The sequence below is a fragment of the Pelmatolapia mariae genome, linkage group LG3_W (genome assembly GCF_036321145.2).
Source record: "Pelmatolapia mariae isolate MD_Pm_ZW linkage group LG3_W, Pm_UMD_F_2, whole genome shotgun sequence".
Lineage (NCBI taxonomy): Eukaryota > Metazoa > Chordata > Actinopteri > Cichliformes > Cichlidae > Pelmatolapia > Pelmatolapia mariae.
The window spans coordinates 35,295,198-35,320,581 of NC_086229.1; the positions used below are offsets into that span (position 1 = coordinate 35,295,198).

General features: G+C 41.1%; 2 protein-coding genes across 2 annotated transcripts in view; one reads left to right on the plus strand and one right to left on the minus strand.

Moving 5' to 3' along the window:
* The window catches only part of LOC134622284 (NACHT, LRR and PYD domains-containing protein 12-like), a 1,346,881-nt gene that overhangs the window by 1,044,074 nt on the left and 277,423 nt on the right, over positions 1 to 25,384 (minus strand). The window lies entirely within an intron of this gene.
* Positions 6,498 to 19,871, plus strand: LOC134624408 (protein NLRC3-like). Its single transcript, XM_063469393.1, is given in 8 exon segments — positions 6,498 to 6,772; positions 9,307 to 9,385; positions 9,509 to 9,695; positions 9,871 to 11,671; positions 12,023 to 12,196; positions 12,494 to 12,667; positions 19,129 to 19,175; positions 19,324 to 19,871. Coding segments are annotated over 8 exon segments (3,285 nt in total).

Here is a 25,384-nt window from a genome sequence, read left to right on the forward strand (position 1 = left end):
TGTGTGTCTCTATTAGATGTATTAAATGTCTGTTCACACTGGCAGGTACAAGGTTTCATGTTACCAGTGAACTTTACGCTGAACCAGTCTGAAATCAAACACACTGATGAAGGTCAGCATGTTTTTACTTCCCATAAGTCTTGTGATATGATATATTTTTGTTGGAGAAACAGATCATGAGTCTTAACTTGATACAGTTTTTATTTTTAATCATGGCATGGAGTACAGACGATCTCTGTTATTTTTTTTTCATGTGTGTGAGCCAAAAAATAATGTGTGAAAAGTCAGATTAAAGAAGGAGTTCATCCAGAATTAATTATTTTTGTCTGCTGAGTAGAAAAGAGAGAAAATATTAACAGGTATTGTTTGAAAAGTTAGAAAAGTAGAACAGAAACGTGTCCTGTTAGTGTTTGTCTCTCACTTTCTGCCTGCTACACAAAACCAGTAAGAATAAAGACCAAACAGTTAGTGAACTTACCTGTAATAAAGACTGAGTGTATGCTGCAGGGACCTGAGAAAAACTGCATATGGAATCAAACTTATTGGGCATGAATGAGTAGATCACACAGCACTAGGAGTAGGAACAAGAAGAAGCTTATAAGAGTGACTCACCGTGTTCTTTCTGTACAAAACTATTAGAAATGAAGTGCTAAAATTGTAGATAATTCTTAGTAGAATGTGAAAATGAAAGACAAACGATGATATTCAGGGTGCATGATCTCCAAACTGGAACATCAGGTTTCAGTGTTTAGTATCAGATCTCACAGCTGTAGCAAAAACAAGCTTAAAGGTCAGTGCAGTTTCTTTGTTTACACAACAGAGCTGAAGGACATGAGGGTGAGGAGGACACCCTCATGCGTTGACTCCTCAATTATTCAGAGTGTGCAACATAAGTTGCCACAGTGATATTCCAGTGAAACGTGAACCAAAAACCTGAAATAAACCAGAGTAAACCTAAAGTCACCAGCTGTCACTCACACTGATACTGACAGTGATGTGTTCAGTGTTGGGAAGGTTACTTTTAAAATGTATTTCACTACAGATTACAGATTACATGCCCCAAAATGTATTTAGTAACGCATTCTGTTACGTTACTCAATGAGAGTAACGTATTCTGAATACTTTGGATTACTTAATATATTATCATGATTTTTACAACTACATGAATGTACTATTGCTGTGTGATTTATTACTGGTATTGAAGGTCCGCGGCTCCGAACCGTAGTAAAGGGACCTCGGGCTAATACGTCGGGTTGTGTCGGGCTTGTAGCCGAAAAATAGCTTTACTTAAAGCGCTATACAAATACAGGCCATTTACCATTTACTTGTTGTGTGGATCAACTTTGCTTGCGAGAGAGGCGAGAGACAGAGAGAGACGTTGAAAGGCTGCTCCAACTGAACTTATTGTTTCAGAGGAAAACACGAACACAGTGTACAGTCGAGTCTTAATAACATATTTACAACTGGGCTTGTCAGGCACTCTTTTTGGCTGCAGTGGTTATTATTATATTTAAATGCTTCCAGCTCCCGTTTCTGCTCGGTGACAGCTCGGACTTTTCTTCTTTTTCTCCCTCCATCGCTCACAGACACATAACAGATATGGCCGTCCATTCTCCCTGCAGCACGGACTACACTGCCCATGAGGCTACATTCTTTATGGCTATGCCTGCAACTCTCTGCCTGTTGCCTTCATATTAAATCATTTTAAAAAATATTTCTTCACGTCATTATGAGACGTGAGATTGAGACACGGGCATTAGGGCGTCTTAATGCGTGTTCTGTTTGGGTTTCCACTGGCGTGGAATTACCAAAATTACCAAAAATAGAGGGTATAGCCCAGGGGTCGGCAACCCGCGGCTCCGGAGCCGCATGTGGCTCTTTAGTCCTTTAGGCCTGTCTGCATCCATTAGCTGCCTAGAAAGTCGCCCAGGCAAACTCCTTCTTCAGCCTGGTGGCTCCTTTTACCTCTGATGTCCCCCATTTGGTTCGGGGGTTACCACCACGACAGGCACAAACTACCTTGCTGCCGCACCTCAGTGCAGCAGCTTCAGCAATGGAGGTGCTGAACATGGTCTATTCGGACTCCATGTCTGCCGTCTAATGTTGTTGAAGTTCTGCAGGAGGTGTGCATTGAAGATCTCGCAGACTGGGGACTGATGGGCGTTCCCAGCCAATCTGTCTCTATACATTTAGGTGCACCAGGTCTGTCCACCGTCTTCCTCAACCATCTGACCCGTATATACCCAGCTATTCAACGTCATTGACAGGCTATGACTGCATCCTTATGTGCCGACACCGGTGTTTTAGCTAGCAAAGCGGCGTGGCTGATGTGGATTGAAGCCACGTTTATCACAACGTGTAAAACCATTGGAGCAGGACAGACTGAACAACTGACAGAAAAAAGTGTGGATTTTATACCAGTTTTTAAATCGTGTTGATAGGCCACGTAAAATCAGAGTTATGATAAAAAAAATAACAAGGGCCGGTGTACTGCAGGTTCTAGATATCACCCTGGGTCAACAAATCTTTTTTGTTTTTGTTTTTTTTTGTCTGTCCCATTTGGTTCTTTAGCCGTCAGAATTGTTGTCTGAAGACCAACAAGGATACCAAATGGATTTATTTTGCCAAATGGATCATCATGGCTTTGCCGTATTGGTCCATTTAATCAACTTTTGTTGTTATCATTTATTTTATTTTCAGTTGTTACAGATGAGACAGACATGATTGGGGGATAGGAAAGGGAGAAAGAAAGAGAGGAAGGAAAAGAAAAACAGAAGGGAAAAGGGACAGTGAGAAAGGGCACTTACAAAGACAAAGAAAAAAATAATAATAATCTCCTGGATCACCTGTTGAGAGAAAAAGAATAGAAAACAAGCAAAAAAAACAAACAATGCAACATACTAAACACAACAACATCACGTTAATCTAGCTAAGTGTAAACAGCAATAAATACTAAATATTGAATGTTGTTGTGCAGCACAGACAGCGCACAAGGTGCTTTGAAGTAGCAGCTAAGAAAGGTGTAGTTTATGTCTACGAGCAGTGAACACCCGTGTGCACACCTGTGTGGATCAGCGCACTTGTATACAGAAGGTTTCCCCATGTAACGGTCTGCTAGAGGGTGTGGAGGGCCATAGCCCGTCCCCCAGGGCATGAAGCAGACATGGAGGAGATCCAGGCTCCAGACATCCAGGGACCCCAGAGTGCGAGAGCCCAAGGAGTACCACCGGAGGGGCATCCGTGCCACCCTCCTGGGAAGGGCTGAGGAGATCCCCAGACGAGGGGTCACCCAGTAGCCATGGAGCAGAAGCCAGAGGGGGCTGCACTGGCATGCCCGCCGGCTCTGCCGGCAGCCAGCTGTGCTAGAGTAAACCGAGCCGCAAGCCCCGAGGCCGAAGGCTCGAGGGCCCCCTTTGCCCCGGAAAAGGCCTGACCGAGCGACAGGCACCAGGCCCCGCCAAGTAACCACCGGGAGTGAGCTGGTGCATACCTGAGCGCCCAGCCCCGGACACCAAGAACCACCAATTCACCAACCCCTGAGGGCATCAGTTACCGGCAGGGAGTGTGGTGAGGGGAGCTAGGCCTCCACACTTTGGAGGGCCTGGGTGTTCTCAGGGAGGTGGAGTCTAAGACCCGACCTGACATATAAACACAGACACACAGGCACACGCAGACACAAACATGCATTCCCACCCTCATGCACACAAACATACAAACACTCAGCACTCACCCAACGTAGGGATAGACATAGAACAACTCACCAGCCGAAACAAACAACTCACCTGCCGAATCAACAACTCACCTGCCGACACAACAACTCACCTGCCGACACAACTAGCCCTGAAAATGGATGGCGCTGGAGCGTCGGGCCCATACCCGGCCGTTGCCTGCAGTTTTATCTGGTAAAGCGAATGATTAGAGGTCTTGGGGTCAACAAACCTGAATCAAATGATTGGTTCATTACAAGGCCTCAGGAGAACTTCAAAATATGTTGAGGAGGTAATTTAGCTATTTAAATAAGCTGTGTTGGATCAAGGACACATCTAAAACCTGCAGGACACCGGCCCTTGAGGCCTGGAGTTCGACACCTGTGCATTAAAGTGACTTCTTTACTTGAATGAGTGAGAAAGAAAAAACTGTCTGTGACATGTAAATAAACTTAGAGGGCATCAAGATGTACAGGGGCTTCAAGCTGAGAGCAGGAACAGAAAGAAACATATATGGGTAAAATCAGTCTGAAGTCAAAAAATCACTCCTACATGATGATGTTTAAATAAAGATCCCTGTCAGTCTGACAGTCTAATCTGAGTTTCTTTATGGGATCATTTCTGAGGCAAGGTTATTATCGTTAACGAAAACTAACGAAATAACGAAAACTAGAAGTGAAAAAACATTTTCGTTAACGGAAATAAAAATAAAAACAAAAAAAGGAAAACTAACTAAAACTGTAATGAGTGTTCACAAAACTAACTAAAATTAACTGAATTTATAGCAAAAATATGTTGAGTTTTCGTTGATGTGTGCGTGTCATACAATAGTCAAGGGTAAAAAAGAAGTTTAGTTTCCAGGTTTTTTCCTGTGTTTCATTATGCCAGCAGGTGGCAGTACGTTAGTCGAGTGTCTGTGTCGCTGCTCCGTCCACGCGCAGTATCATGTCAGGAAAAGTCGGGAGAAAGCGCCAGCTTCCAATTTGGGATTATTTTGAATATGACTGTGTTTTGGATAAAGCAAGTGTCTTGTAGTGGAACGAGACAAATTATGAGGGACATTTCTAAAGGGAAAAAAATCCCACAAACCTTAAAGTGTACGTGGAAAGCTCACACAAGAAGGCTAACCTAGCTTACCTGGAGAAGGTAAGGGAGCACACTCAACCCTCATCCCCAGAAACAGAAGCTAACACCAGGCAAGGCAGCGTGATGCATCCCGAGACAACAGGACTGGGATATCTACATAACTGTGTGAGTCAATTGCCTTCAAAAGATTTATCAATTCACTTGAACCAAAATTACGAACACCCGGTGCTGCAAGAGTTGATAGTCTCATTGCGGCCAAGATATACATTTTATAGTTGCCTGGTATCAACAGTTGTTCATCTGCCCTAATTTATTTATTTATTTATGTAAAGAACCCATAGGTGGGAATGTGAGTTGTCTGTCTCTGCGTGTTAACCCTGCGACAGACAGGCGACCTGTCCAGGGTGCAGGGTATGGTAGCTGGAATATCAACGTACCCAAGGATAAGCAGAAGAGAATGACTGATATGATGAAATATATAAAGCGCCTTGAGGCGACTTTTGTTGTGATTTGGCGCTATATAAATAAAATTGAATTGAATTGAATTGAAATGAAACTGGGATTTTGTTACACTTTATTGCAAACACAACTAAAACTATAACTGAAACTAATCAAAACTAAACTGAAACTAATCAAAACTAAACTGAAACTAAGGATTTTCAAAAAAAAAAAAAAAACTAATCTAAACTAGCAAACAATTGGTAAAAACTAATTAAAACTGATATAAAATTGAAAATCTGAAGTCAAAACGAAATAAAAATAAAAACTAATGAAAATTGCAAAACTACCCTGATCTGAGGTCAAAGAAGGATTTGTGAAGTGAAGCTATGTCTGCTGTTTGTGATCAAATGGCAGATTTAATGAATTCTAAGAGCAAGTGTTTACACTAAACGGAAAGAAAGGAAGAAATGGTGAAAGCAGGCCAAAGGTAAACTTCACTTTTCACAGTAAAGTCTGTTATTCAGGAGTTGATGGGTGTTGTTAAATGAACTTGACTCCTGCTTGTCCTCCCCCTCCCACCTGTCCTGCTTCAGGTGGAGCCCCGCCTCGTGAGTGGATCTTGTTGTTGGTGTGTGTGTTTGAAGAAACTGTAAGTTTGCTTTGTTTCCCTCTTTAACAGTTTATGTTTAGGAGAATAATTTGTGCTTTGAAGCAAATATTTGCTTTGACAGTTTGATGGATTTATTTGGTTTTTCTTAACACTAAACTGAATATTTTTAGGCTGATGACACTGCATTCAGCAAAGTAGTAATTTTTAGTAACAGGTATGGTTGGCTTTTCACATTAATCCTGAACTAAGAGATAATTGGTGTGAAGCTTTTAACTCTCCTGATCCTCGTTGAATCATTGATTAGCTGAAATGTTAGAAAATGTTGTTGAACTGTGTTGGACTGACTGAATATTAGTGGACTGAAGCCTGCAGTCACAGTGAATCAGTGTGTGTCAGTGAATGCATCGTGTGAGCTTCACGGCTCCATCTAGTGGACTGATAGTAGAGCAGCTGATGGCAGCTTCCTCTGCCTCACACTGCTGTCTGACTGCATTCAGCTGACACTGAGATGAAGCAGGAAAGAAGCAGCTGATATTTGGACAGCACACATGATGGAAAGGAGGATTTCAGTTGATGTGCACATGAATGATTTGTGTTTCCTCTGCAGGTGAAGGTAGAGTGAGTGTAAGTGTGTGTGAGCTGAATTGAGCAGCATGGATCAGTGTGAGGACAGAGAGGAGGGAGTCCCTCCCTCTAAAAGCACTCTGTGTGGGGAACATGAGAGCCAGACCAAAGCTCAGAGGTGAGATGACCATCTCTAACTGTCCATGACTCTTCTCCATGTCACAGCTCAGCACTCACATCACTGCTCCATCATTATTCACAGGAACCCACCTGGACCTCCACCCAGCTCTGTGTCCTTACAGAGTGACTGGTCTAAAGATTGGCCCATTGGTTTTAAAGTCCAGAAGGCATCTAGTAAAGAGAGGTAAGCTTTTTAGTGGATATCTAACAAATGGGTATTTGATGAAATGAACTGGTCATGCTCAGCCGGCAGACCAATTTCTCTTTGGGATGATGATGGTTTCTTAAGTATTTAACAGCTTACGTTGCTTTCAGTGAACTACACATTTTCTTCTCTGACAGGATCTATGGGAGACCTGTTGGACCTCCACCCAGCTATGTGTCCTTACACAGTGACGCGACTAAACCTGCTGATATTAACTTTAAATCAGACATGTGTCGTCCTGCAGAGAGGTACTGTGTGTGTAAATGTTGTTGTGTGTTTGTGAATAAATCCTCCATCATGTTTAATGTCAGCTCTGTTTCACACACATTTCTATGTTCATATGTGCAGCGGTGTGTGTTTCCACAAACACAGCAGATACTCAGAGAGATTATTTTACCTGAAAGTAAAATACTATGATAATATGTGATAAAATACTATGATAATAATATGAAAGTAAAACCTGTCTAGAGCTGCCCACATTAGTTTTAAAGTCCAGCCAGTGTCTGCTGCAGAGAGGTGAGCTGTTAGTAACATGAGCTCTTTGTTTCAACTGCTTAATGTTGTTGGATATAAACTGCAGTGCAAATACGTCATTCCCTCAATCCTATTTAAACTGTCTCTTAAAAACAAGCTTTTGGTTTCTAAACAATTGAAAATCCAATTGTGTGTTGTAGGGAATTAGAGGAGGTAACACTAGCTTTGCTGCACAGATTTTACTTTTACTCATAAAACTCAGAGCATCAAAAGAGAGCAAAAGTTTCAGAAGAAATTTTAAGTGTGCCTATGCTGCTGCCAACTGGAACAGCTATTCTCCGCCATGAACTATTGTAAAAACAAACACTGCGCCCCACAGATGACAGCTTACAGTTTTGCGTAAGGATGAAGTGACTTCGTACAGCCCCAATTTGCAGACACTGTGCACAGAGGTTCAGGAGCAGAAGTCCCATTGTACAACAGCAGACCCGACGATGTTTGCATGAACACGCTTTGTAGCATTTCTTTACTGACCACTTTTCACACATGGTTTCTGTACACACACAGCAGGCTGTAGCTTTTCCACTGACAGCCCGACACACACCAACTCACCAGCAGAGACAGCACAGACTTTAAGCCGGCGTGGGTGATTGCAATTTTGCTCAGGTGCATCTGCCTCCCCTGCAGCAGCACTGCAGACCACACACATTAATCATGTAAAATAAATATTTACCCAGATACTTTGCAAATATTTATTTTTCATTTTTTTAGCATCATGGTGCTTGTTTCCAAATATTTTTAAAATTCACCTCAAGGCTCCACTACAGGCTGTGAAATTCCAAAGGTGATATAAGCATGATGGCTCTTTACAGTTTTTGTTTGCTATGTCTTTGTGTTTGAGCTGTTGAACAGTCTAAGAGGACACAGAGAGACCCTGAGTAATGTCTAAGCAGCTAAAGCCTGGATCATACTGGGTAGTGTTAATGAGACCTCCATCAGGAAAACACTTATTGACCCAGGTTCTTTTATTCTTCCGACCAGACAGAGAAGACACAGACTCAGAGTGGTCAGAGTATTTATAATCATTTTATTCAATACCTACCGTTCTGCAGATCTAAAGCATTACAGGCCGGATGTGTATAATATAGTCTGCTCCCTCCTCCCCTACAAAACCATCACTTTATCTATTTTAATTATACATGTCTGCCACTTAGAGGCAAAAACAAATGCATCTGAGCTCCTCATGTCTACTTTTTATGACCCAAAGGTCATTTCCTGTTGTCCTCTTTTAGCATCACAAACATAGGCGAAGGTCTCTGCAACTCTGCACAAAGCTTCCTGTTTTGCAGAGTTTTCAGTCTTGCTAAACGATCTAATGACCTATGACACAGATTATAACTCAGAGGTGAAACTGAAGAAGTCACTTGGATGAGTGACGAAACGTTTCTCCCACAAAACGCCAGATCAGCAGAATCAACTTTTGGAGATTTACTTTCTTGGATGATTGAGAATGCATCAAGACGAAGACTTTGTTGTTGTTGCACTCCTAGTACAGAAGTTGATGTATGAGAGTACGGCAGATGTGTGATCTTCCAAGTCTGATCCTCCTGCAATTACACTCCAATTTGTGTTGTCAAAACAGTCCTGTAGGGGCGTGGTGGCTTCCACACTCGTACAGGTATACTTACCTGTGCTTCTGTAGTTTTGGAGCATTGATCTGCTTGTAGGATTAGCTGATGGTTCATAACAGTTTTACCTTCCAATGAGTGATTTTTATTTCAGTTTAATGAAGTCTCAAAGTTTCTTCTGATTTTCTGCTAGATCATCCCTTACATTAAGGGATGATCTAGCATTTGGGTGCCTACAAATGCGCTAATAAATACAATCCATTATTAAGACTGAAAGGGAGTCAAATTACAATAGAATGTTTGCTGCAGCAAACATTTTAATTTCTTATTGGTGACAAGGTACATGTATAGAAAGTTTTTCTGATATGGGTGATATTATGCTTGAACTAATTCTCCATGGTTCCTCCACAGAGTGGAAAATGAGAGCTCAGAGGTTCCCAGTGGTCGGTCTGCCCAGCAGCATCAAACACACCTGGACTCCATATTTATGGTCTGTACATTTACAACAACTACTGTTACATCTATTCTGTTCACAGTCATCTCCATGCTGCTCTTTGTAGACCAGTGGATTGTTAGTGCGTCTAACATGGATTCATAAAGTATTCTGTTCCAGCTGCTGGAGGACAACATCATCACTTTTGTGAAGAACGAGCTGAAAAAGATCCAGAAGGTTCTGAGTCCAGATTACCCAGAATGCTTAGAGAGTCAGAGGAGCAGCAGCAGAGAGGCATTTGTGAAGATCACTCAGGACTTCCTGAGGAAAATGAAGCAGGAAGAGCTGGCTGACCGACTGGAGAGCAGTAAGAGGGTTTCTATAAAGATTTAAGATGCTGATAATAAATTTTATATTTATTAATGTATACAGAGATTAACCAACATTTAATGAATAAATGTATATATATATATTGATAAAAGTTTTATGTGCCCTTTTAAAACAGAATCTTGTATTTTATTTTTTGTTTCTTTTTTATTTAGAACATTGTCTTGCTTTTTTTCAACATAAACTCAAGTCTAAGTTGCAGAAGAAGTTTCAGTGTGTGTTTGAAGGGATCCCTAAAGCAGGAAACCCAACCCTTCTGAATCAGATCTACACAGAGCTCTACATCACAGAGGGAGGGACTGCAGAGGTCAATGATGAACATGAGGTCAGACAGATTGAAACAGCATCCAGGAAACCAGACAGACCAGAAACAGCAATCAGACAAGAAGACATCTTTAAAGCCTCACCTGGAAGAGATGAACCAATCAGAACAGTGCTGACAAAGGGAGTGGCTGGCATTGGGAAAACAGTCTTAACACAGAAATACACCCTGGACTGGGCTGAAGACAAAGCCAACCAGGACATCCAGTTCATATTTCCATTCTCTTTCAAAGAGCTCAATGTGGTGAAAGAGGAAAAGTTCAGCTTGGTGGAACTTGTTCATCACTTCTTTACTGAAACCAAAGAAGCAGGAATCTGCAGCTTTGAAGACTTCCAGGTTGTGTTCATCTTTGATGGTCTGGATGAGTGTCGACTTCCTCTGGACTTCCACAAAACTACAATCCTAACTGACCCTAGAAAGTCCACCTCAGTGGATGTGCTGCTGATAAACCTCATCAGGGGGAAACTGCTTCCCTCTGCTCGCCTCTGGATATCCACACGACCTGCAGCAGCCAATCAAATCCCTTCTGACTGTGTTGGCATGGTGACAGAGGTCAGAGGGTTCACTGACCCACAGAAGGAGGAGTACTTCAGGAAGAGATTCAGAGATGAGGAGCAGGCCAGCAGGATCATCTCCCACATCAAGACATCACGAAGCCTCCACATCATGTGCCACATCCCAGTCTTCTGCTGGATCACTGCTACAGTTCTGGAGGATGTGCTGGAAACCAGAGAGGGAGGACAGCTGCCCAAGACCCTGACTGAGATGTACATCCACTTCCTGGTGGTTCAGGCCAAAGTGAAGAAGGTCAAGTATGATGGAGGAGCTGAGACAGATCCACACTGGAGTCCAGAGAGCAGGAAGATGATTGAGTCTCTGGGAAAACTGGCTTTTGATCAGCTGCAGAAAGGAAACCTGATCTTCTACGAATCAGACCTGACAGAGTGTGGCATTGATATCAGAGCAGCTTCAGTGTACTCGGGAGTGTTCACACAGATCTTTAAAGAAGAGAGAGGACTGTACCAGGAGAATTTGTTCTGCTTCATCCATCTGAGTGTTCAGGAGTTTCTGGCTGCTCTTCATGTCCATCTGACCTTCATCAACTCTCGACTCAATCTGCTGGAAGAACAACACAGATCCTCGAAGTGGCCTAAATTGATTAACAAATCTAAACCACAATCTCTATACCAGAATGCTGTGGCAAAGGCCCTGCAGGGTCCAAACGGACACCTGGACTTGTTCCTCCGCTTCCTCCTGGGTCTTTCACTGCAGACCAATCAAACTCTCCTACGAGGCCTCCTAACACAGACAGGAAGTAGTTCCCTGAGACATCGGGAAACAGTCCAGTACATCAAAAAGAAAATCAGTGAAAATCTGTCTTCAGAGAAAAGCATCAATCTGTTCCACTGTCTGAATGAACTGAATGATCGTTCTCTAGTGGAGGAGATCCAACAGTCCCTGAGATCAGGAAGTCTCTCCACAAATAAACTCTCTCCTGCTCAGTGGTCAGCTCTGGTCTTCATCTTACTGTCATCAGAAGAAGATCTGGATGTGTTTGACCTGAAGAAATACTCTGCTTCAGAGGAGGCTCTTCTGAGGCTGCTGCCAGTGGTCAAAGCCTCCAACAAAGCTCTGTGAGTACATTTGTACTCATGTCTTTACTTTAACATCCAACTGTGTCAGTAATTTATTTCACCAGTCGGTGAGGCTCCTGCCAGTGGTCAAAGCCACCAACAAAGTGCTGTAAGCTCTGTCATTCTACCTAGAGCTTGCTACATTTGGGTTCTGTTAGTATATGCACACAAACACTTTGTTTTTTGCAACCACTGAAGGAAGCACCATATACCAATAATTGGCCAATGAGTTGAAGCTGTGCTGAGCAACCTCACCTTGCATTGTCCCTAAAATGAAATCCTGTATAAAAAATGTTTTTATCTCTTTTCCTATTATTGTATTGTATTTTTTTTGTATTTTGTTTTGTCCAGACTGAGTGGCTGCAATCTTTCAAAAAGAAGCTGTGAAGCTTTGTCCTCAGTCCTCTGCTCACAGCCCTCTGGTCTGAGAGAGCTGGACCTGAGTAACAACATACTTCAAGATTCAGCAGTGAAGCTTCTGTCTGTTGGAGTGGCAAGTCAACATTGCAAACTTGAAACTCTTCGGTAAGATTAAGTGACATTTAAATTTTTTGTAAGTTAGAAAACTAATCACAAAATACAAATTTTCTTCCTTGCATTTGTTTTTTTTTTAAATTCTTTCTTTTTAGTAAAACTATCCCATTTCTATCTTGGTTGGGATCCTCACTTTCCTATGTTAAATAATCAACTGAGATCCAAGCCAGCAAATTACAACGAAGATCAAAACAGAAAATTAAATAAGTATTCACTAAAAACTTTTCACAGCAACATGAATCAATTTTAACACAAGGATTTTTTCTCTTTATGTTAATAACTTTTCAGATTAAGTCACTGTTTCCTCTTAGAGAGAAGCTGTGAAGTTCTGTCCTCAGTTCTTAGCTCCCCATCCTCTAGTCTGAGAAAGCTGGACCTGAGTAACAACAACCTACAGGATTCAGGAGTCAAGCTTCTGTCTGTTGGATTGGCAATTCCACACTGTAAACTAGAAACTCTCAGGTAAGATCAAAACATTTTTTTATTATTAATTTGCTTTCATTTAGGAAAATAATCACAAAGAAACTGAGCATTATTATCTGTTTTTATTTTTACTAAAACATTCCTAAAACATTTCAAACTTTGCTGAAATCTTAACTTGCTAGTGTTAAATAATCAAGTGAGAACATAAGAAGAAGAAAAATATACCAAAATCTACAAACTCCTCATAAACAATTCCTTGTGATGCCATGAGTACACTTATGTTGTTTGTTTCTGTGTTCATGATTTTCCAGACTAAGTGGCTGTAAACTCTCAGACAGAAGCTGTGAAACTCTGTCCTCAGTTCTCAGCTCCCAGTCCTGTAGTCTTAGAGAGCTAGACCTGAGTAACAACTGTCTGAATGATTCAGGACCGAAGATGCTGAAGAGTCTAAACTCTACAATTATCAGGTCAGATCAAGTGATGCACTAATGAATAATGAGACATTGCACATATGAAACTTTGTGAATGTCAGCATTTTCATCCATTATAATTTTTTACCAAAATAAATTTGTTGGAAACAAATTGTGTACACTACAGAGTATCATGTTTTGTTTCTGTTTTTTGTATTATTGCCATCCACCAATAGTAATAATAATAATAATAATAATAATAATCAGCTGGTACATACAATATATAGACTAAAGCATTAGGCCATACATTTTAATTACTGTCTCACTGGGCTTTGGGCGTTGCGTCTTAGTCCCAGACAAGAAAATTCTTAGTGGACTGTCCAAATTCAGTGTCTGACTTCTTAAATCCTCTTCAAACTGAATGGGAAGAAATTCCCACAGAAACATTCCAAAAATTTGTAGAAAGCCTTCCTGGAAGACTGCAACCTATTAGAACAGCAAAGGGACAGTTCATCGTGGTGTATTCCACACTTGATGGTGACATGTCTGATTGTTTTCCATTCCATTGACTTCATGCATATTATTAGTGCACTGTTAGCACTCCAGTATCATTTGTGGTTCTTAGGGCCACATGTTTGAACATCTGGCAGAGCATTCTCACCCTGCACAAAACAATGTCTTTGTATGCAACATCTGTGTCTAATTTTCATTTTTTTTTCATTTCATTTCATTTATTTATTTATTTCACACTTGGTACAACAGTTTCCACAGTTCCACCAACCACACTTTCTATTGGTAAAGCACTGCAACCATGTGTGAAAAGGAGCAGGAAGAAGATAATATTCTTATTAAACCCTGCCCCCTATCTACAATCCAACTTATATTGCAAGTGAGCAACAAAAATCAAGGAACAAACTAACATTTATCTCCGGTCCTAACGCAAACCAAACAACAAATTTACAATCAGAATATACCACTCCACATAGTCACAAGGAGAAAAGATAAGTAAATAAAATAAAATGTTACATGTCTAAAGTGTTTTATACATGTAACACTTTTTTTAAACAATGTAAATATATACAATTCTTTAAATTATAATGAAGAGAGTTCCACAGTATACCCCTAACCGTTGGACACATTAATCTCTGTGTAATCCTAGCTAGCTGATGCTTAAAATAAAATTTCCTTCTGCTGTCTTCTCCCCCCGAACACATTAAAAATAATCTTTGTAACTTAAAAGGCAAAGTATTATTTTTAGCCCTAAACATAATTAATAGTGTCCGTATTTTCACTAAATCTCCTAATTTTAATAATTTCGATTTTATAAATAATTTATTTGTATGTTATGAATCATTCGTATCACTTTCTTCTGTAATATGTTTAGAGGTTTTATAGTATTTACATATGTATTCCCCCAAACTTCCACACAGTAACCAAAGCATGAGAAAAACAATGAAAAATATAAAATGCGCATTGTTTTGTAGTCTAATAAATCTCTTACAATTCCCAAAATATAAATATTTTTAACCATCTTCTTTCTAATATACTCAATATGTGATTTCCACGTCAAATTTTCATCTACTATTACACCCAAAAAGCGAAATTCAGTAACTCTTTCAATCAATTCTCCGTTAATGGACATAATGACTTCTTCCTCCTTTACACAATTACCAAATATCATGAATTTCATTTTTGTCAGATTCAAAGATAATTTATTTACATCAAACTTCAACCAAATCTTTCAAATTTTCTCCTGAGCAATAGAAATTTGTAATCTGCAAATAAAATAAAATGTAACCTTTTTGATACATCACAGATATCATTAATATATAAATTATAAAGTTTAGGTCCCAAAATAGAACCTTGAGGAACGCCACATACAATCTTCAATCTTTTAGAGGTATTGCCGAGATAATGTACATATTGCGACCTATTTTCTAAATAACTCCTTAACCAATTCAATGCCACTCCTCTCACACCATAATTATACAATTTAGAAATCAAAATAGAATGTTGTAACATGTCAAAAGCTTTTTTTAAATCAACAAATACCCTAACTGTGTATTTATTATTATGGGTTGCAGATGAAATTTTAGCTAGGAATAAAATTAACCGCTCTACTTTCTCCTTTCCAGACTTCCTCATTTTCTGGGTCGTCATTTTTTTCTAATTAAATTTGTTAAAGTAGGTCCAACATTTACAAAAAATGAATTGAATTCGATTGCTACTTCAGTCTTGTCACCAACAACTTGATTATTCTTAATGAAATAAATAGGCAGATCTGAGGGTGTGTTCTTGTTACCCAATACTCCAAAATATTCCAAATGCCCTTAATATTATTCTTGTTTTCCTGAAAAAGTTTATTATAATAGTCTTTCTTGGCTTTCCTCAATATTAATACCAACTTATTTTTATAAACTTTATATTTCATTTCCACATTCTTAGTTCTCTGTGTTATATAATCCCTATATAAATTATTTTTCTTTTTACATGCATTTGTAAGACCCTTAGTTATCCAAGGTTTCAAATGCTTATTCTTTTTCTTATACTTAAATGATACAAATGGACAACGTTTATCATACAAGGCCAAGTAAGTATTTGAAAAAAGCTCCATATGCAACATTGGCCTCATTAACACAAACCTCCTTCCAGTCAACTTTCATGAGATCTTGTCTAAACTTTTTAATTGCCTCGTTATTTCTTAACCTTCTATGACTCACGAAACCAACTTCTTCCTTTCTTTTCATATTTAAATCAAAAGTAAAAAAAGACTTGCAAATGATTACTTATATCGTTTATGATGAGACCACTCATATGCAGATATATTATTACTATGCAGGGGAAGTTTTTTATTCAAAAAGAATTACACAACCTGGCATTCCAGCGACTGTAGCTCCTCCGTGTGGGGCTCGTCTTCACCTCTTTTTGCACCGGTCCCAGACTCGGTGACTCTTGCATAACTCCTGTGTTTAGTTTCCAGACCCGTAATAATCACTTCCTCAAGTCGAGCCTGCTGTTCATCCACCTTCCTTTCCAAAAACTGGATTGTCTTGTCTTACTCCATAATCACGTTTTTTACTTCTTTGATTTGGTCCATTATCAACAGTAGTATTCCTTGTTGCTTATTTACTTTTACAATTTCAGACATCAGCGAGTTAAGTGAATAATTATTCTCTTTCATATCTTCTTCGAATTTCTTCATCTTTGCCATTTTGTCTCTTGTAAAAGTCTTTCTTTATTTATTTGCCCAAACAAGGTCTATATTTATACTTACTTACTTACTTACTTACTTACTTACTAGAACAGCTGCAGTGGCAGACCTGTTATTTATTAAGTGGACCCAGACGCTTGAGGCACGTAAAGGGTTTAACAGAAAACAAGCCATTTATTGAGGCTGGAAAAACATGCCAAAACAGGAGCAAAAGAGAACAGAGATTAAACTAAAATAAACCTAAACATGGGGAAAACTAAACTAAGAACACGGGAGCACTGGGAGACAAGCCAACAACCTCACACAAGAAAGAGGGAGAGAGCGAGAGGGGACACGGGATTCCACATGAAAGTAAAACACAATAGTGACATGCCATGAAAGACTCAGATCGAAAATGGGGAATGACACAGGGATAAGAAAACATGGGCATATATAATGCTATAACCAATCAATCAAACTTTAGACAAAATGTCCAAAATTCTTTGAGAGAGACATTTCAGGGATTCTGAGTCATTCGGCGCTCGAGATGGGTTAATTGAGCTTCAAATTTTAATGATAATGTGTTGATGGGTTCACACGTTAGCAGTGGCAGCCCTACTTTAAATACTACCTGGCTAAAAAAAAACATGTATAAGGTAATTTGTGTTTTTTACAAGAGACTGGGCAAACAGGGGAAGAAGTACATTTAGTAAACAGCACTGGGGACGTACTGGCTTCTTTAGCCATGTATCATCACATTATACAGCTGGTGTAGCATTTCTGTTAAAAAAGACACAATTAGAAGATGGTAATTTCAGTAAAGAAATCAAGCTTCTGTTTAAGATCAGTAATATAGAAATGTGATCTGAAGAAATGGGAATGATTTCAACTAAAAAATAAGGATGTTGCAATAACATCAAGGAACCATATTTCTAAACTGAAAAATTAGAAACACAAATGACTAGAAAGCATGTCTAAAATAAAAAAGTAACCAAGAGAATATAAACTTATTTTATGAAATACAAATGGATTCTTAACTAAATCAAAGCCTGTACTAAAATGAAGTTCAACACAGCCAGGTTTTCTTTGGGTGAGCTGGCTCAGCAATACATGAAGCCCCAATCAGAGATGATGGATATCACAATGATGGCTCTCTATCTCAAGCTCTGAGAGTACACAAATGAAAAAGGGGCATTTCACTGAAGGGCGGCTGGCCTCTCACTTAGAGATTGGGTGAAGAGTTCGGTCTTTAAAGTAATGAGCCAGTTGAGGTGAATCAGGCATCTGTCAAGGGTGCCTCCTGGGCGACACCATGAGGTGTCGAACAGACGCAGGACACACTGAAGAGTTTAGATCTCTCTGCAGCCTGGGAACGCTTTGGTGTTCAAGCTAGAGGAGGTTGGCTGGGGAGCGAAAGGTCTGGTCTTCTCAGCTTAGGCTGCTGCCACAGCGACACAGCCCCAGATAAGCAGGAGAAAATGGATATATGGATAATGCTACATTTAGCTCATGAAATAAAGATTTTAATTCGAGTTAATTTTTTCAGAGCATGCTCATTGGTACTCTTTAATCATCAGCAGCTTTTATTCACAGATCAAAGATGAGGAAAGAGAGAAGAATATGTTTAGCACACCTGTTTAGTTTTCTACAGCTAAGTGCATTAGGAGATGAGGTGTTATTTTTATTAGCCAACTTTCATGATGTGTGTTGATTCTGGAAGTTAAGTCAAGGACAGTTCCACAATTACCTTGATGCATGCTCAATCGTTCAGATAAGGAATTCCTAAAATAGTTGATTCTGTTCATGTCGAAACTATTTAGGGATGGGTTTAATTTCTCAGCAAACACACTAATCCTTATGTTAGTGTAAAGAATCATTGGACTTTCTTCTGAAAAAAAGTGAAAACGCTACATTTAATTGGACAGAATCAACTTTTTGGAAGTTCCACAATTGCTTGGGGACTTTTTTGGCATCAGTTTCCTTTTAGAGGCGACAAAGGAAGATGCAGCATGGTTCACCCACAGTCACATACAGTTTCAATCAAAAGTTTAAGACCACTTGAAAAACGGCAAAAAAACTGCTGGGTTTTTCAACAGTACAATGCTGCAGTACACAATCCCAATATCACTATTTTGCACCATCCTGCGTGTTCCCCTGATCTAAATCCAATTGAGAACATGTTGCATGTTGAACCTTGCTCTACTTGAAACTTGCTAAGGTCGAACCATGCAAAATATGATTTGATGCTATTTTTCAAGTGGTCTTAAACTTTTGCTATATCCCAAATAGCAAAATTGGTATGGCCCAGATCTGGCCCACACAATGTGCTTACACATGGCCCACATACCGCAATGAATGACGGCCCTTTGGTGGCTGATATCTGGTTTGCCAAAGGTGGCCCATACATGGGCCAGCACAAGGCCAGTTGCAGACACACTGGTGGTCCTGTGCTGGCCAATGTGTGGATTATCTCTGGCAAACCAGATATGGGCCACCAAAAGGCCGCCATTCGTTGCGGTATGTGGGCCATGTGTAAGCTGTGTGCAGCCATGGGTCAGTTGCAGTTTGAGCTCTGGCCCCAGATGTCAGCCTAATGTGTACCTTAATTAAGCCATGTAATAAAACATGTGCATAATAGTGCAAAAGTAACATAACAAAAGTCTGTTCAGACAGTGAATGGACTGCTTCTTATGTAGCGTGTTTCAACTCTCCCAGAGTTGAAACACATCAGAGATGCTACTGTTGTTCATTTTATTATTTTTAACATTGCATAATAACCAGCAGAAGTTATAATGTAATATTTATTAGAAGATGAACAGGTTTCAGTATGTTTATGAGAGCCATGTAATGTCCATGTGTGCATGCTGACTGTGCTGGTCTGACCCCCCTCCTCCTTTCAGGGTGGAGCCTGCTGGAGTCCGATGGTTGAGACCAGGTCTGAGGAAGTGTAAGTGTGTTTTTAATGTGATTCAAGAAAACAAAGCAGCACAAATTCAACCATCTTCATCATGTCAGGAGTCATCATCAAAGTGTCAATCAATGAACAGATGATGGATCAATAACTGCAGCTGAATTGTGTTTGTTCTCTCCATCAGATTCCTGTCAACTCACAATCGACACAAGCACAGTGCACACAAACCTCCAACTGTCTGACAACAACAGGAAGGTGACACGTGTGGAGGAGGTTCAGTCATATCCTGATCATCCAGACAGATTCGATATTTGTCCTCAGCTGCTATGCAGAAATGGCCTGACTGGTCGCTGTTACTGGGAGGTCGAGTGGAGAGGTTGGGTTGATATGTCAGTGAGTTACAAAAGAATCAGAAGGAAAGGAGGAAGAAAAGACTGTTTATTTGGACGGAGTGAACAATCCTGGAGTCTTTACTGCTCTGATGACAGTCCTAGCCATGTCTGGTACAATAACATAAAAACATCTATCATCTCCTCATCATCCTCCTCCTCCTCCTCCTCTGTCTCTAACAGAGCAGCAGTGTATGTGGACTGTCCTGCTGGCACTCTGTCCTTCTACAGAGTCTCCTCTGACACTCTGATCCACCTCCACACCTTCAACACCACATTCACTGAAACTCTTTATCCTGGGTTTACAGTCTGGTCTCCTGGTTCCTCAGTATTTCTGTGCTGAGTTGAGTGTAAAGAGTGTCTCCTGTTAGAGAAACACTCTGACTGTTGAACAGATAGTTCAGCCTGTACATGTCTGTCTCTTTCACTCACAAACACGTTTTCAGATTCATGGATTCAATCAGTTGATGTTTGAAACTGTTCTGAATGATTCCTTGTAAACTTCTTCCTCTTCAGTCCTTTAAAGATGGAAGCTCCCATTATTCCAGGATCCAAATGTTGTTTTTCTGTCTTTTTCCACTCAAAGCTTCACAGTGAATCTCAGTATGTTGTGTTTCTCTGAAGCTCAGTTCACAACCAGCTACTCTGCATTTTAAACAAGTTTGAGCTAATTAAAATGTATATAAATGTTTGATTTCTCTTTCTTAATTGTATTTTTCCACCATGGCTGATTAAGTGGACATCCAATAGTACTCAGTGTATCAAATATTAAAGACATTCAGCATCTCTCATGTTTCTGTCATTCTATAAAAATAGCTGCTTTTAAAACTGACCCAATCAAAGAAACTTCCATATTGAGCAGATCAACACGTACAGCTCTGAAGTCACTAACATCTCCTTGAGCTCTTCATTGACGGTGATTTGTGGCCCTCTGCTGGTGAGAAGGTGAGCTGCATGATATCAGTTTAATGAGCACAGATGACATGAAGTGTTCTTAAATCTGCTTTTTCTAATTGTTCAGGGTCCTGCTCCAGGAAACGGCTTCAACAAACTCTAGGTTTCAAAATAAGACCTCAGTCTGAGTTTTTAAAAAAGCTCTTATTTTGGAGGGAGCAGACATTTAATATTCATGTTATCAGTCCATCAATGGGTGTTATTAGCATTTATCAGCCCATATCTGTGGCTTAGATTGGCCCTCCTCCACCTGCTAGCAGGCTCAGTAGGTCGTTATCACTATTCGGTGAGCTGGATCACTGTGTCGCTGTTGGAGGCGCGTCGATGAATTCAGATCCAAATAATCAGTAATAACAAAAATAATCCCAAGGTCCTCTTCTCCACCATAGATCACTTATTTAACCCTGATTTTAACAGCTCCCAAAGAACCCCCACAGACTCACTCTGTGAGCAGTTTGCAGACCACTTCAGGGGAAAAATCAGCGCCATCAGATGTGATATTTTATCTTCTCGTGTTATGATTTTAAACACATCTGAGGGCTCGATTGTACCTGAGGAGACACTGGACAGCTTTGTCCTGGTTAATGCTGAGAACCTTAGGAAAGTTTTCTCCACAGTGAGACCCACCACATGTCTTTTAGATCCAATCCCCTCTTCACTTTTTAAAACACTTTATGGATTTTTTGAAGCTGAGCTTTTATACACGATGAATTGCTCTCTTCAGTCAGGTGTCTTCCCTGCTGCCTTTAAAACGGCGGTGGTGAGGCCCCTTCTGAAGAAGAGCAATTTGGATTGCAATAATTTTAATAACTACAGACCTGTATCCAACTTACCATTTTTAAGTAAAATTTTAGAAAAACTTGTTTTTATTCAGATTAATGATTTTCTGAATGATAGACAGATCTTAGAAATATTTCAGTCTGGATTTCGGGTGAACCACAGCACAGAGACCGCTCTCCTAAAGGTTTTAAATGATCTTAGATGTAACTGGGACTCCCAAAAGCTCTCAGTCCTGGTGCTACTGGATCTAAGCGCAGCCTTTGATACAGTAGACCACACTATACTTTTAAACAGACTGAAACACATGGTGGGCCTCTCTGGTGCTGTACACAACTGGTTCACTTCCTATCTCTCAGACGGAACTTTTATGGTGTGTATGGATACATGCTCCTCTGAGATCCATAAAATGACATGTGGTGTGCCTCAAGGGTCGGTTTTAGGCCCTGTACTTTTTAATTTGTAAATGCTCCCTCTTGGCGGCGTCATCAGGAGGCATGGAGTGAACTTCCACAGTTACGCTGATGATACTCAGCTGTACATCTCCGTGTCTCCTGATGACACCAGACCAATGGATGCCCTTTTTAACCGTATTCTAGATATAAAATCTTGGATGGCAGAAAACTTTTTATAGCTTAACCAGGACAAAACTGAAGTTTTAATCATCGGTCCTGAGGCTCAGAGAGAGAAACTCTTGTCTAAATTACAGGCATTTTCACTATGCCCTTCACTACAAGTGAAAAACCTGGGTGTTATTCTTGACTCTGAGCTTGGTTTTATCCCACATATTAAACATGTAACCAAAATTGGATTTTATCATCTAAAAAATATAGCCAGAGTCCGCCCTATTCTCTCTAGGGCCAACACGGAGATGCTGATGCATGCTTTTATTACCAGTCGCATTGATTATTGTAATGCCCTGCTCTCTGGTCTCCCCAAAAAGAATATTTCACCTTTGCAACTTTTGCAAAACTCTGCAGCTCGTGTGCTGACAAAGACCAGAGGGCAGGCCCACATTACACCAGTTTTACAATCACTGCATTGGCTCCCCGTGTGTTTCAGGATCGATTTTAAAGTTATTTTATTGGTTTTTAAATGTCTTAATGGTCTTGGGCCTTCTTACCTTTCAGATCTGCTTTTACCATACGAACCCTCGCGGACCCTGAGGTCCTCTGGTACTGGCCTTTTGATTGTCCCTAAAGTCAGGACACATACTCACGGAGAGGCAGCTTTTCAGTGGTATGGTCCGCGACTGTGGAACAGCCTGCCGGAGGAGCTCAGGGCCGCAGAGAACGTTCATGTTTTTAAAAACAGGCTCAAGACCCACCTTTTTAATTTAGCTTTTAACTAACGTTTATTTACTTTATGCTTATTTATTCTATCCTGTTATTCTATTTATATTATTCATTTAGGCTTTACCTAATATTTATTGATTGTATTCTTTTTCATTTTTTATCTTCTTACTCTGTTTATACTTATATTTATATTGTATCCCACTCTTATTTATTTTATCTTTTTATCCTGTTTATATTCTTATTAGGTCATATCTCCAGTGTTTCCTTGGAGGGGGCTCTCTGCACCGTGGCTGTGATCGACCCTGGCTGCTGGGGCCCTGTGGGTCCTCTGAGCCTGGCTGGGGGGCTTCTTTGCCTCCCTCCTGCTGTGTGCCCAGCCTGGAGGCTGCGGTCTGTGACCGGCTACCGGTGCAGACAGCTCCCTGTGATAGTGTTTCCTCACTTGGCTAATGCGTACCCAGCTGTTACGGCCCTAGCTGGGCCTCCTGAAACTGCCCTTGTGTGGGCGTGGTGTTTTTCTCCGCCTCCTCCTCTCTTGCTCCACCCTTCTGTCTCTCTCTCGCTTCTTCTCTCTCCCCAGGACACAGCTGCTGCTCATTGGCCTCATTTACCACCTGGGCCCAGTCAGCAATCACCTCTCTGAGGTTATATAAGCTGGGGATGGACTGAGTGTGGCTTTCTCTGGTGTCTCTGCTCTGTGTTCTTGGTGTGTGGTTATCCTGCCTGAAGTGTGGAGTTGTGGAAGCAGTATAGCTGCTTTACGTGAGTAGTGTGGGCTTGTGGGCCTCAGCAGCAGTAAAGCTAGCTGCTGCTGGTGACAGGGTGAGCTTGTGGGCCCCTGGAAGTGCCTCCTCGTGGGGTGGAGTTTTTGTTTGATTGAGTGTTCTTTGTTGTTGTAACCTTTGTTTTCCTTTTTCCAAGGGTTATTGGTAAAACGGCGTTGCCGGCTCTTTATGATAAGGTTTATTTATAATAAAGACTATTTTATTTACTAATAACACCTGTCTGTTCTCCTTTCATTCTGTTCTGGACTCATTTGTTACTGGTCCCCTCACTCGCATGCCTAGACCCCTTCGGGGGGAACGTAACAAAGTGGGGGCTCGTCCGGGATATGAATGGAAGGAACAGTAGTTGAGTTTTAGTGAGTTGTTTGCCGGTGGCCTGTTTAGTTGCATGGTGTCTGCTGCGCTCTCTCTCCAGTTAGCACAGGGGAGTGTCTAGCTAAGCGTAAGCTCCTCCTTCAGGCACTCATTTTTTATTTTGCTTTTTTTATTTTCGGAGTAATCCCGGGTGGGGATTAGTTCCCTGTCGGGGGTAGGCTTGTCGGTGCTTTGTGCACTTGATGCTTTGCCTTTAAAGTTGCCTCGAGCCTGGTACACTCCAGAAGCTAACTAGGCTAAGTTTTTAGTAGGTAGGTCTGGGGAGAGGGTCAGTGGTATTTTTATTTATTGGTTTACCTGTGGCCACACATATTTCCCACCTGTTTTTCAATTGTGTATTGGAGGTGGTGCTTCTTTGTGTTATTGTTAGCCTCAGGTAGTTTTTGTTTTGGATTTAATGGCTAAATTTGATATTGCTATGTTTAAGGAAAACCCTTCGCTTGTCCAGGTGGACGCCTGTAGGAAGAGGGATTTGCATGAGGTGGCATCATTTTATGGCATTTGTGTCTCCACAGCTCTGCGTAAAGCTGAGCTGAAGGCTGCCCTTGTGTCTGGATTGGTGGAGAAAGGGATAGTGGCCCTGCCAGTGTCTGCCAGTCTACGTGAGCATGGGGTAACGTCTCAGCCTGTTCTGCAGGTGCCAGAGCAAGCTGTAGCTCCATCAGTGTCTGCGCCTGTTGTTCAGGGGCTGCCTGAGGACAAACTGATGACACTGCCTCACTTCCAACCTCTCTCCATTGAGTCATCAGTAGGTTCGAAGCAGGATGCTAGGCTACGTGTACGCCTGGCTCGTCTCCAGTTGGAAAGGGAGGATCGTGAGAGGGAGTTCCAGCTAAAGAAGGAGATGGCGCTTAAGAGCTTGCCAGAGCCAGAGAGGTTGAGTTGAAAAAGGTGGAAGCGGAGACAGCTGTCAAGTTGCGACAGTTAGAACTCCAGTTGGAACTCCAGCAGGTTTCCCTTCCTGCGACTGCCGTTCAGCAGGCAGAAGCACCATTTGATGTGGGGAAAAACATTCGTCTGGTTCCAGTGTTCCGCGACACTGAGGTTGATCATTATTTTGAGTGCTTTGAGCGTATAGCCACAGCCTTGCACTGGCCACGGGATTCGTGGGGCCTTTTGTTACAATGTAAGCTGGTAGGTAAGGCTCAGGAAGTTTGTTCCTCATTGTCAGCTCAGGACAGTCTGAATTATGAAAAGCTGAAAAGTGCTATCCTGCTAGCTTATGAGCTAGTCCCAGAAGCTTATAGGCAGCGTTTCCGGGGATTGAAAAGGGGACAGGGTCAAACCTACCGAGATTTTGCAAGGAAGAAAAGTATGCTTTTTTGATCGGTGGTGTGTGTCCAGCAAAGCTACTGACCTGGCGTCGATGCGTCAATTAATGCTGGTGGAGGAATTTAAAAACTGCGTCTCAGAGCGCATTGCAGTACACCTTAGTGAACAGAAGGTGTCCTCATTACAGCAGGCTGCAACACTGGCTGATGAGTTTGCCCTCATCCATAAAACCAGTGTTATTAAGCACGACCGATGCGATGCTTCAGTGAAGGTTAGCAACGTGCCAGCTGTGCAGTACCCAAAGAGCGAGGTACCCGTGTCCCGTCCCAAGGTGAAAAGAAAGTGTTTCTTCTGTTTCGGGTCTGGCCATTTGATAGCAAATTGTGAGGCCTACAAAC